The following is a 14,026-nucleotide window of genomic DNA, read 5'->3' as shown; positions in this document are numbered from 1 at the left end:
TCTGATGGTGGTGACCTCCGACTGTAAAAATGCTGCATACCGATGTAATCCTGGTTTAAGATATTTTCGGTCTGTTTATGACAGTTATCGGAATCCTTTTCGTCGAAGGAGCCATATTTGCCCTAGATTTTCAATTGCAACGAACAACACATTCATATTCGCAATTTATTCACTATAAGCTTTTCAACTGACCCTCGTCGGTAGTGGCCGTCAGTATGATACGGAGATTGCAATTCCAAATATAAAGATGAAATAGCTAGTGTGACGTAAGAATGGTATAACTACCGACGAGGGTCAGTTGAAAAGCTTATAGTGAATAAATTGCGAATATGAATGTGTTGTTCGTTGCAATATTCAAATTCTGTACCACAAGCAACCTATTTTCAATTGCCAATGTCAATCCACTGTGACGTCACAATTAAATATTTGTGACGCCATGGCTGAATAAAAAATGAAAGAAAAAAAATGTTTGTTTTAAATTGATTTTTGCAACCCTGGATGCCACAGTTTTCGTACACGCGAGACACAATGTTCAATGCGGTACAAGGGAAGTGCAATTTGCGGCCAGCGAAATACGTTTCTAATTTAGCTTATAGTCTGATGCGATTGCGAGCCATGCTCAAGTGGCATAACGATATTCTTATAGCCTACTCATGGTCTACTATAGTGGGAAGTAATTTCTGTAAAAAACGTTAGGTTGTGACCCACAGAACAAATGCAAAAGATTCCAATGTGGAAAACCACTGAAGTTGAGCAACGGCTGAATTTTACTTGGTTGAACAATTAACACTGAACACAGTGGATACGTACAGGGGTGTACCAGATCCGAATCGCAATGAGCCGATGGCTAGCTATCACAAAGGCAGGTTTATGCGTCAGTACAGGTTGACGCACAGGTTAATTAGCAATATGGCAGTGCTCTTCAACCGGGTGTTTCGTACACCCCAGGGTGTGTCATAATTTTTAAGGGTGTACCACTAAGATTGGGTGTACAGGGGTGTGCCAGATGCACATTGATGAACCGATGATACTGTGCGCGAAACGCAAGAAAAATTCTGGACTCCTTGAAAACAGCCCCGAAATTCCTCTGGCTATCTTCCTGGTTGGAGGATTAAACTACTTCTACTTGACAAACTGAAAATAGCGAAAAGTGAGTAAGTAGATCACAAAATATTATGAAATAGAGGTAGAAGTAGCGAAAATCAAATCTACTTGAGTAAGTACCAGAAGTAGAGGAAAACTACTTGAGTACTTCGAAAAAGTAGAAGTACTTCGTTACTGACCACCTCTGTTATACAGTCAGGGGTGTACGAGTTTTGAGAAAATGTTAAAAGGGTGTACCACGACGAAAAAGGTTGAAGAGCACTGCATTAGATTCTCAATTTTGTCTAGGTCTACTCTTCGAGTCAATGATATATATCATTGCTTCGAGCTATCCAACGGAACGGAGGTATTTTGTGAATGACTTGGTGGTAGTGGCCGTGAACTGGCATTCCGAGGAAATATATTAGCTTTTGGCGACCTCGTCTACTAGGCCTACTCTAGACACGGTTACAGAAATTCTGATTAGCGACTAGCGTGACCTCGAAATTTAGGATACTGATGACCTGCTTACTACAGAAGTCAAACAGTTCGCCCGCAGTCCTAATGACGATATCATCGCCATCTGACAACAACAACAAGCGGTTTTCGAAGGTTCTGCGGCCCACCGCAGTCGAAATAAGTCGCTTATTTAATTTATGATTGCGAAGCGGCAGCGGATCTCGCTAATTGACGCGAACAATTGCTATTCTGACGAAGAGCGGATGTTGGAATTGTCGTAAGCACGTATGCTACAGAGCGCTCTGTGTAAACTGAACGTATAAGGATGTTACGAATTGCGCTTCACAGGCAGATGGGTCAAAATTGAAGCTGAAATTATTGTAGAAACTCAACATCAACATGGATGCGTTTGAATGTTTCGTTGGATTATTGGAATACTGATACCGATCGAGATTCTGATTGGATCTGACATCAAAATGATTTGCTCTACAAAAAGGGGACGTTTTATTTGCACCGCCCTGTACTTTTTCTTTAGTGGTGTGGAATACGTGGTAATCTTGCCGACGCTGAATGGTTATCTGAACTTTCTGGACGCACCATCCGGATTCATCGGCATAGTCATGGCGTCGTTCAGTTTTGCTGGACTGGTAACTACTCCTATTTATGGCTTGCTATATGATAAGACGAAATCCAGCAAGTTTGCACTCGTGATCAGTAACATTTTCGAAATTACTGGTAATTGTTTGTATTTTGTCGGTAAAAATTTCTACGTTGTGTTGGTCTCGCGAATCGTGGCGGGGATAGGCTCCGGTTCTGCTTCCGCCGTAATAGGCATGGTTGCCAGAACAACCACTTCAGCCGAGCGTACGTCGGTGCTGTCAGTCCTACTGTCTACAAGACAGTTGGGACTTGTCATCGGACCTGCTGCTAATATATTTTTTGATCAGCTTAATTTATCACTTGGACCGTTTGTCCTATCTGAGTTTACAGCACCCGGGTTATTGATGGGTGTTGTATGGTTGCTTCATACTGTGTTGGTGATGTTTCTATATTATGATGAGGTTGAAGTTGACGAAATCACCGACGCTTCCTCGAGCAATCACCAACCTGGATTGCCGCCCTTCTCACCCCGTCAGCTTTATGACGAGTTCGTTCGTGAAGAAGTAGTAATGTGCATACTCATTACATTCTTTATTATGTTTGTGCAGTTGGGAATTGAATCTGCCCTTACACCTTTTACCCTTATAACGTTTGGATGGGGCGGTCTGTATAATAGTTACCTGTACTGCGGTGCGGGTATTTCAATTATTTTATCATTCGTTGCGTTAACAGTATGTAGCAAGTCATACAACGACCGCGACCTAATCGTATTTGGCATCGTAACTGTACTTTTAGGATTATTTGTTTTCCTCGCGATTTCTATATCGTTATATTTCTCAAAATACTCGGCCGATAACTCCCATTGGTTGTTTTGGATATTTTTGTTCGACGTTGGCTTAATTACTATTGGCCTTCCATTTGCCTGGGTTCCTACAACGTCATTATATTCTAAAATAACGACAATGGAATCACAAGGTTTTAATCAGGGCGTTAGACTTGCGGCACTTGGCGTTGGCCAAATATTAGGACCATTGTGGGCGGCTCCTATGGTGACATTCGGTAGGCTCCCATACCTCGCCGGTGTCAATGTCCTGCTCATTATTTTGCTACTTGCTATGTTCATAGCATCTTACGGTAAAATGAAGATTCCGACCAATGAAATATTGGAATCCACATCTCCCCCTGACGGCTCCTATTGCGAAGAAGGAACGCCACTTTTGCGTGGGAATTAATTGCGCTTGGCACAATCAATTGCGATATTTGTTAAATTATCTGCTAGCGAACTTTGCCTATGTTACTATCGTAAAAGAGACTATAGTGTCAGGCGTGCACTTTTCATGACTTGCTAATAATGGTGACGTTTTATTCGTAGCCCCACGCCCACAGGGACATGCAGCCACGTTGTGATGGCACGTAGCCTACTCTTCCAAACAATGCCTCACCGTTGGTAAACTGCTATATGAATTTATGTAGCCTAGCTGATGTCCGTAATGATGAATGTAATTAGTCTCTTTCGAAATATCGAACAAATTCATTGTGATCTTGGTATGCTCATAATATATGTAATATATTTGCCATGATGTTGAGTGGATGTGATTTCGCGTCAGTCAAGTGTAGTAGGTTTAAATTCGTTACTAGTCTTCCTCGATCTTTGGAGATTGTGAGGTTAACTATATACACATATACAGGAATTATCAGCGAACTCCCCTTGAGCTCTTTTTTGGCAATTCATCCTCTTTTATAGCGAAAATAATGGTAGATTCGAGTGAAAATTGGCAAGAATGACGCTAAATAGGAAATTCGTGGTTTGATCGAAAGCGACTACCTTTTTTATTTTTTATTCATTTTTTAGTCAGCAACACTAATTTCAAGTAGAAAGTGTGTAAATCGGGAGTCGAATGAAAGTGATGACCCTTTTTTTAGTCAACCCACCAATTTTTCCAGCAAAAATAGCGAGATCGGCTGATTTCAGTTTTGATCAACTAACTTTTCTGATTTGGTAAAAGTGTTCTCCTTTCCCGATTTCAAAATATGGTAATCCTAGTGTAGCCTAGCTGTGGAATATTTACCTGGGAGGGGGTGGCCACCTATGTGGGGGCAAGATTACCCACCAATGTCATCTCTGGGACTGAAGGTTTTTCTGATATGTGTAACAGGCAAAAGAATGAATTCCAGAAATCAGTGTCGACTGTCGATCGCAACTCGTGTCCGACGTTTTTCATTAGTTTAGTCGGCTACCTTTGGGCGACTCCAATATCTTTCGACCATATGAAGCAACGGGCCCTACCGAAGATGTTATAATTATTAATTGCGTGCCTAAATTTTCGATTGTATTTACAGTCTATACGCTAACATGGTGTATAAGCGGATGGCTCTATAACGGCAGATACAAATGTTGACTAAAGAATTGCGAAAAAACGATTGGTGCCCGTTACATTGCTAGATACCGTTACGAATAACAGCAAACAACAGCTCGGTTATGATTTCTATCAGCAGACGTTGATTTTTAATGCTTCGATGTGGAAATCGTAATGATCCATTTGACGAGTACAAAATGTCAAATATTTGTCAGGTGTAGGCTACCTACGCAGGCCTACTCACCCAGCAGCAACATTCAAACTACGTCTAACGATTGCGATTATACTGTAATGATGCTGTAATCGTCGTAATCGATTACGATAACTATAATCACGATTACCCCGTGTCTGGCCGGGAGCAATGCTAAGCCAAGTTCCCAGTTATCCCGCAAGTCATAGATACCAGTGACATGCATGCGGTGAGGTTCGTGATTGGTGAGTCAATGACCCCTTTAGAGTCATATTTACAAATATATAAACCGCAAATGGTAGTTGACTCTGGCGACGAAGCTATATATTTTGGCTCTTTCGGGTCTCTTCAACTATCACAATGAAAATTTGTTTTAAGCACATTCGATCAGTAACAAATTGGAATTATGGGTGTGGATGGAAAATACTTAACACCTACATCAGTAAGGGAATGTATTTGTTCTTTACTACATGTTGGCCGTCGCATCTACAGCTAGGGTTGCATTTAAAGCAAACGGTTATTTAAACAGTGTTTTAAACAGAGGCCTTTTAAATAAATTGTGTTTTTTCAAGTTCTAAAATTATGCGATAATTGTGTAACCATGCACTTTCCAAAAAACTTGTGTGAGCCTACGAACAATTACCACCCGATGTAGCCGACGTATATCGATATGGGATGGTTGGAATCTTCAAAATAGTCGGTTCAACAGTTGTACAGATATTGCGTCAAAGGGGATATTTCAGAATAGCATTCGATACATACCAGTTAATATATTTTCTGAGGTGTTTGTGATGAATTGCGCTATCATTGGTGATCGAGGCGTGGTCCGTCTGTGCGTTACCTCTCTTTTCGCGCTATATCTTTGAACAATAAATATCGAAATTCCGTGAAATTATAGATGTAATAATGTTTAAAGTTTAGTCATTCATGAACATCGAGAAAAGATACCCATATTTATTAATGTTATAATCATTGTATGTTTCACAATTTTCTTTAACTCATCCTGGCGATAGAGTAGGCAATGCTTCACTTGCCTCCCCTGACCGCACGTAACTGTAGATACCAACAAACTCATCGTCACTCCGTCCTCATCCGTACCGATAGTCCTTTGTCATATTATCTGGATTTTGCAAGTTCTCCATCGCGGACCAAAGCTAACCAACTTATGGCGGGAAAGGTATATAGACACTGGAGAGTAACCCTGAGTTAGGACTATAGATATAGAATCACTAAACTGATTACAACGAAATTAAATTCATAAGAGTAGGCCTACAGCTTACGGTGGATGTCATTTCATTATATCGATCGTGTCGGTGTTACTTTTGGCTGGTGTATTGATTCGTCATGGTAAAGCACAATATATCTCGAAGCCACTGCCGAGCCTATTAGGAAGTGCTGTACGTTGTGCTGCCGCCGTTTAGACTCAGCAGCCTAATATTCAGGTGATATATAGGTTTATAGTAATGGCTAGCGTTGCAAGGGAGCTCTTCACTATCCTTACCTAAGATGGGAAATCGTCAGGCTGTATTATCGCCCGAAAAGCTTGAATTGTACCAGGTGAGAATATGAACGTGAATTTCAAGTATATGTGTGTCAGAAATCACAATCGTAAATTGATTTTCTATATACGTTTTCTGTGTTTTAGGAATGTTCCTTTTTCACGAAGAATGAAATAATAAAGTACGATTGACTTCTATTGCTATTCCCCGATTGGTGCTTTGTCGAGTCTACTATTAAATTTCAGACTCTATCATCGATTCCGGGCTCTCGATCCAGATATAGTACCCTCATTCATGCCAAACGATTGCGTGGAAAGCATCTTGATACCTCCCAACGTGATATATAAAATGAGTGAATTGCAGGTAAGATCTTATCACACCCGAAATTAAGATCAGATTGGCGGGGAACAGAGAGAGGAAAAGTATTCGTTGGAATAGGCTTATTTGAAGGAGAAATCCGACAAATTTGAGTTAATAAATGTCAAAGCTATGGTATACACAATAAGGGGATCAAGTGTACTGGAAGATTAACCCCTCATATTGCGTCGTTTTTGTAATTCCATTCGTTGACACAGCCTCTCACCTAGATGGCGTGATTCTGACTAGCTATGCTAACTCTATATCATCTTGGCTCAGGTGGGTGCCTGATCTCAAAGACTACTCCAAGTCGTTTTGGCATCTTCCTATCTTTCATTGTATCGCAATCTTGTGATGTTTTTGAAATGATGAAATTTATGAATAAACCTGAGCTTGGTTACGGGTTCGATTAGAACTCACATACCGGCGGTTAGTTATGATCAGCCAGGTTATTGAAAGACAGATCTTTGATTGTAAACTACTCCATGATTCCATCATATGGTGTCACAATACCAAACTCCATTACAATGTCACATTCAAGGCTGATTTTAAGGGGTCCAGGACCACGAGCAGAATAAAATTTATATTTTCGAAATCAGTACCACGGTAGCTTTCGATTGATACTCATTTTATCACATTTAATGCTGGGCAAGCCGGTCAAAAATTACCGTCAAATTGCCTTTGACCAAATGAAAAGTGTGACGTATACCAATTTCACTGAGCCGTGAGATTTGCTTGTGTCAACCCCATATTCGACACTATGGTGCAATCCTTAATTAAGATTTCGAGGCGTATAAGCCCGGTACCCCAAATTTACCAAGATATCAATTATTTAGGGTTGAGTACGTGGCGAGATAGCGTAGTGGTATATTCCACAGCTACAACACCAATGGGTTATGGGTTCGAATCCGACCGAAGTCGACTCCAGAATTCCTACCTAAGAGTTGGAGGCTTATCCAGGCACCTCCTCGCCATCTCATCCGCGTAAACGATGTGTTGCAAAATCCTAGAAGTGGGCCGTGCTACAAGTCGGCAGTTACGGAATCAAAAATAAGGAATATCGGCCTGGTGAAAATGACCATTGTAGTCGTCAAACACTATGATTACCACAAACAGCATTAGAGTTGCGTAGCCTACATCGTAAATTCCTATAATGCAAGTCTTCTCGCTTCGACGAACTTACGCGTAATCTCCACTCTCGTGCGCTGCGCACACAGGTATATAATAACATGCAGTCACTAAAATTTGACGTAGTTGGCAAGTAGTGGGGGATCTCGGCAGACATGGGGCCGCATTGGCCACATTATCATGTAAGACGGTTCCGGCCCGCAGGCCGTATGTTGCCCGCCCCTGCTATATAGTGAACTTCAATGCTGCCAACAAACAACTGCTTCTGTTGAACGTTTTTCTTTATTCCCACCAAGCTAGCTACTTCGTAAGGATTGACAGTTTCAACTAAAATGTAGAAAAGTACTTTAATTCCAAAATTGTGCAGCAATGCCTAATTTAAATACTTGAGTGCAAAATTTTGTCAAAATTAATATTTTTACTTTCACGAAATGTCAAAACTTTCATTTTTAGTGCTAAATCTTCCGTTTTTAAGGTCAAAATATAATCGCAGTAGTGATAAGCAATATCGAGTTAGAGTGCATGCAAAAATAAAGAAATTTCCTCATATTACAGGCCAGAGTTGGATCAATTACAATATTTTAATTCAATTACAATTACAATTACTTCTTTGCATGTTTCAATTACATTACAATTACAATTACTCAATGCTAAAAATATCAAATTACAATTACAATTACAATTACTGTTAAATATGTAATTAATTACAATTATAATTACAATTACAATTACTTTTAAACAGGTAATTGACTCAGTAAAGAGGTGTTCTTTGACAACCGTAGCGACGTAATTAGCAACAATCTCAAGCTATTCAAGTTTCATTCCTGATATGTAGAGTTAATTAAAAAAAACTCGAACGTATTCGAACTGTTCCTAATCATGAGTACTAAAAACTACAAGCACAGAAAAATGTTTCAAGCGACTGTTAAGAACCAAAGGTTTGAGCAACTAACAGGGAATAGGCTACAGGACAGTCAATGAAATGTAATCAGACGATTAGGCTACTCAAGAGCAGAGTCATGATAATGAAATGTAATTGGTCAGGCGTCAGCGATAAGGATGATACCGATAAGGTGCGTAAAATTAGAATTAATGCAAAAGGAAAGAACCTCCTGATAACTAAGAATTACAATATTTTGGTTCGCATTTACATTTTCACTTGCACGGAAACTGTTAGATTGCATTTGATGAACCTTAGTGTGCGAAAAGTTTGTGGCCCAAGTAAATTTGGCCAAGATTGGAGGTAACATTGGGATGACATTTCTACAAATGCGTGATCAAGTTTGATGAAGCCTTGGTTGGAAACTTGATTTTTTTTGCTATTGATGCAACAAGCCTCGGTACTGGTCAGAGATTTAAAAAAAAACTTTGCCCGTGGTGTAGGAAATGGTTCAGCACAGGTTTCAGAAGAGTTTATTTGCTCTTCATCAATTTTTGAAATATTAGGATTTAGTTTGGCCCACTGGTTCTCTAACTTTTTTAGACACGCCCCCTTTTATGACAGTGAATATTTCGTGCCCCCATTATCGTCATAGCACACAATGAAACCACAAAGTTAGCAATCCTTACATATAGTTTGATGGTATGGAAGGTTATGACTGTTGATGAGAGAAGTCTCCAATACGAAATTCAGACTATACACCGAGCAATAACCATAAAACGGAGGTGAATCGGACCAAGCGCGGAAAAGATTTCAGTTCACTGGAGCGTCGCGCCCCGTTCAGATGCTTTCACGCCGCCCAAGGGGGCACGCCCCCAGTTTGAGCACCACTGGTTTAGCCTATATTGTACTTCACAAAGTTTTCTGCTGCTACTGAAGTATGGGAAACAGTTTGGCGTGACTGAATTATCTAGTTATATAACGTAACACGCATAGAACACCGATGTAAATAGGCTAATTATTACATGTGGTGGCTGTTTACTAAGGCCTTAAGGCCCCTCGTCGTCATCCTGGCTCGTACCGGATTTACACTGGTGCGACGAATAAATGATTGAATAAATTATTATTTTATGTTGTGATTGTCAGGTTTCCATGAAAATGTAATTGAGACTGTAATTGAGCAAAATTTTGATCAAATTACAATTACAATTACAATTAAACAAAATAGAAATGCTTCAATTACAATTACAATTACAATTACATGACAAAATGTAATTTAAACATTCAGCTCAATTACAAATTACAATTGATCCAACTCTGTTACAGGCTAACCCATTTTTGGAACGTGTGGTGAAGATCTTTTCTAAAGACGGTTCTGGACATATGAACTTCGAGAATTTTCTGGATATGTTCAACGTGCTGAACGACCAAGCACCCATTGATTTAAAAGCAATCTATGCTTACAAGATATTTGGTAATTGCTAATTGTCTGCAGTCGGAACTGTTTGTCGTCGTGGAAACCTACGTTGCTCGGAGAGTAGCCTAAAATATCATTCGTCTTATGCTCTGTGGAGCGAAACTGAACTTCGGATTTATTTTTCAGGGCATCCATACAACAAAAAGTAAATCGAAATTATCTCACAGTAAATTGATCGATAGTATCGAGGATATCGCAGTTGCCTATAAGCCATGCGGTATCTGATTCCTATTCGCATTGTTGCCATGCAGACTTCATCCAAAAATCAATCGCCCGTCGATACATTATTCCTTCACAAAACTAAACGAAATAGAGTGGTTCTATATCAGGGGCGGCCAACTCCAACCCTTGGCCCGCGAGAAGGTTTTGAGTGCCCCGCGATGTTATTCTCGAAATTAGTAATGATATCAAAAAAATAAATTATCCGGGTAATTGATTGTGAACTTGCGAGACCCTGACCGCGAACTTTGGGATGTTGATGACTAATATCAGTTCCGACCAATGTTTCCTCTAAACTGCGCACGTGCGCAAATGCGCAGTGCTGTCACGGTCTCTGCGCACAGAAAATCTAAGTTGCGCACAAAAATTCCGAAGTGATGGCCCTTTTTTTAGTCGTTACGCACTGTTATCCGAGGGTGAGTTGGTGAGTGTGCTCACATTCGTCAAAAATAAAGGGAACATTGGTTCCTACGCATTGGCGTACCCAGGGGCCATGCACATTTTCGTAGATCTTCGTATATCACCACAAAGTACAATATTTCATGGCAGATTCATCTGACTAGGTATTTTTCTTAGCCCTTCGCGCGAATTATTGTCCCTCGATTTCTTGCTTTTAGTATTGGTGCCTCTCCTGAAAATTGAAATTGAATTGAGTTAGCAATTATGAAAGAGCGTGTCGTCTAACATGCGACTTCGCGTCTGCATTCGCGGAGAGATCGTCGGCGATGAAACCTTGGCACAAAATGACAGAAACATATTCACTGGAATCTTCGATGTCCAAGACCCGATTAATCATGTCCTAGCCAAATGAGCCCAGCGGTATACGGATGCGACCTACAATATATGCAACTAACATTATTATTGACCGAATTCATTCATTTACCTTTCAAAAATTTTCGCGCTTCGCGCGGCTATGTCTTGTACACAGAGTTTTCATGGCACAATTGTTATTGATTTTGATGCGTAGTAATACGAGCCTATTTTTACCATTACCTAATCCGGTTCGCTCCTATCGGACGACTACAAAAAGACATCAACATTCAAGTGGCCCGCGCAATGGTCCGTAAATCTCATGTAAGGTTGGCCATCCCTGTTCTACATCAAGGGTGTTCAACCCTTTTGCTGTTCACGGCCGCATTTCGATTGCATATATAGCGTACGGCCTCATTCCAGCGGAAAGTCATAATGGACCGATTGCAGCATGTTGACGGTCGCCAACACACACTAATTTCGTAATGTGTAGACGGCCGCATAATCTCTGTACTACGGCCCCATGTTGGTCACCCCTGATCTACATGAACTCCGGACTATCAAGACAGACTAATTGCTGTTCTTTGGATGTTGCATGTTTAAATATCAACGAAGGTCACAATTTGGCGACGATAGGAACTACAAGAAAACAAGAATTACCCAACTTCAATCAACTCTACGCTGTCTATACAGATTCTGATAATGACGAATCGTTGAAGACTAATGATCTGAAGATGGCGATACAAAAATTGACCAGAAATCAATTAACAGAGACTGAAATGTCTACAGTCGTGGAAAAGGTAAATTATTTAATTATTTATTTCCACCGCATGATACATATTTATTATTTACAGGCCTTAAAGCATAACTACCAATAAATGAGCCACCCCAACCTTATAGCTATAAGTTATACGTCATATTATTATTAATCTATGATCAGATGATCACTCCCATTGCTTTCAAGAACTATTTGCAGGTGCTCGAAGAAAGTGAAATGGATGATGATTGTGAAATTTCTTTCATGGAATTTGAACATGTGGTGACAAGATCCCCTGACTTTAAAAGGTACTCCTATCGTAGTTTGATACTATGCAGAAATGACATCAATCGCATATTTCATTTTAACAAAAACGAACCAACGCCATCCAATTCCATTTCCCTACAGCGATTTGAACTATAGATTCATCTTGGTATATTAAAAAAAAAAAATTTTTCTGGCACATTCTCGTCTTTATTTACGTTTCTCTATCCGCATAATAAAATCTGCTACAATAATGCTAATAAGATTACCGGGGTTCCACTAATCAGAATCCGTCTTTGTGATGGTACTGGAATCGATAATCGTAAAATTTTCCGTTTCATTTCGTCCACATATATATTTCAGCACATTCCATCTGCGGATCTGAACGTGCTCACTCATGCTGCGACCTATAGTAGGCTACCTACACTTCCAAGGCGGATCGTCTCATCTTTATTATTATCAATTGCCTTTGAAAAACTTTAATACATGCATTTAAAAATATGTTCTCTGATACCATGAACAATGCTCGAAACAGCGCCTATATGTAGGCCATGGGATTGAAGGGTTCGGTAAATGTGGTCATTTTGGGCAAGGACGATATTCAGGACTCTTCTGGCAGTAGGGCACTTGGTGTTTCTGCGCGGCAGTCTGAATCCGGCGCTGCCGATTATAGGCGCAGAAGCCTGTATGGGTTATCTACGGAGGCTAATCGTTGTAATTCATACACGTATTCCAAGACTTTAATGACACAATAGCACGCTCATCTCGGATTCGAATGTAGATAGTTGACAAATAGTGCAGCAACAGCAACATACAACATACAACTTGCACAAAGATAGCAGGCACGTAGTGCAGCAACAGCAACATACGACCGACGAACGGAATAACGTAGGACGAAAGAAAGGAACGAACCAAAGTAAACTAACTAAGGAACCAAAGTAAGATTTACAATTAATTTTGCGCCAACGTAAATAACCAACAAACAATGGTTCGCAGACGCTTTATATAGCGGTAAGAACATCTGAAAAGGCTTGATTACAAATAATCACTAAAATCAAGATTAACAAATGAAATGCGTAATCGAAAACACTTCGCGGCAGCGCTGAAGAAAATAAACCCACATCCATTATAGACAAATTCAAGTTATACATCAAGCTGTGTTCATCATTTCAAGAATTAAAATGAAATTGAGACAGTTGAATGTTGACCAGAAGCTAGTTGAAGATTTAGGGACTCCAGTCTAACTTTTACCTTGGTCAGATAGTGATTGTCACACGCGTGGAGTATTGGTGCTGGCTATATTTCAGTCACAACCGGAGATAGTCAAAGTATAGTCATTGTCTGTAATCATGCAAGTACAAGAAGAAGTAATATGCTAGCTACGATTATATTATTATTGAAGTCGTCATTTTCAAGAAATGCAACTACTAGCCTACTTCAAGTAAGGTTCGAGAATCCAAACAGTCAAGTAAGTAGCTTTAAAAATTAGACTGAGAAGAGGTTTCGCAGCGACAGTTTTTAAAATTGCAAGATGTAGGGTGTTAGTAGACTGTAGGTGTAGGCCTAGGCCTTCACGACGATGAGATGAGACAAATGGCTATATGAGAATAGATGCAATATGAAAATGATGCAAATCAATCGAAATACTATTCAAAAATCTTAAACGTAGAAATAAGTATTTAGGCTTTAAAATTTCCGAAGAAGTACAAGTAGAAGTAGTCTGCAGACTTAACGAACTGGGTAGTGGGAATAGACAAAACTGAGTAGGCTACTTCGAAAAAACAGAAGTATTTCGTTACTCAGTTCAGATTATTCACAATTTCATCAGATTAATACACCACAAGATTGCAGAGGTTGGTTGTTTGGTTATCTATTTCTACACAGTAGTCAGCACACAGCACACATCAGTCATGGGCGTTACAACAAATATTATAAACAGAAATAAAGACGTGTCCACTGTCCAGATCCACTGTTCAATTTCTTTTGTCTCTTTTCAGCTGAGGAAT

General features: G+C 39.9%; 2 protein-coding genes and 1 long non-coding RNA gene across 3 annotated transcripts in view; 2 read left to right on the top strand and 1 right to left on the bottom strand.

Moving 5' to 3' along the window:
- Window positions 1-14,026, bottom strand: part of LOC145446194 (uncharacterized) — a 239,069-nt gene that overhangs the window by 32,800 nt on the left and 192,243 nt on the right. The window lies entirely within an intron of this gene.
- On the top strand, window positions 1,416-3,722 carry LOC145445761 (major facilitator superfamily domain-containing protein 8-like). The gene has a single exon (XM_080323887.1). The coding sequence runs from the start codon at window positions 1,956-1,958 to the stop codon at window positions 3,372-3,374; it is 1,419 nt and encodes a 472-aa protein (XP_080180013.1). The 5' UTR covers window positions 1,416-1,955; the 3' UTR covers window positions 3,375-3,722.
- On the top strand, window positions 5,958-12,521 carry LOC145447329 (calcium and integrin-binding family member 3-like). Its single transcript, XM_080325755.1, has 7 exons — window positions 5,958-6,246; window positions 6,335-6,369; window positions 6,434-6,551; window positions 9,880-10,027; window positions 11,693-11,799; window positions 11,976-12,064; window positions 12,384-12,521. The coding sequence occupies exons 1-7, from the start codon at window positions 6,196-6,198 to the stop codon at window positions 12,403-12,405; spliced, it is 570 nt and encodes a 189-aa protein (XP_080181881.1). The 5' UTR covers window positions 5,958-6,195; the 3' UTR covers window positions 12,406-12,521.

This window comes from Botryllus schlosseri, chromosome 9, assembly GCF_051294905.1.
Source record: "Botryllus schlosseri isolate E-star chromosome 9, Bs_hap1, whole genome shotgun sequence".
NCBI lineage: Eukaryota > Metazoa > Chordata > Ascidiacea > Stolidobranchia > Styelidae > Botryllus > Botryllus schlosseri.
The sequence above is the reverse complement of the archived record's forward strand: the minus strand, read 5'-3'. Positions and strand labels throughout refer to the sequence as shown.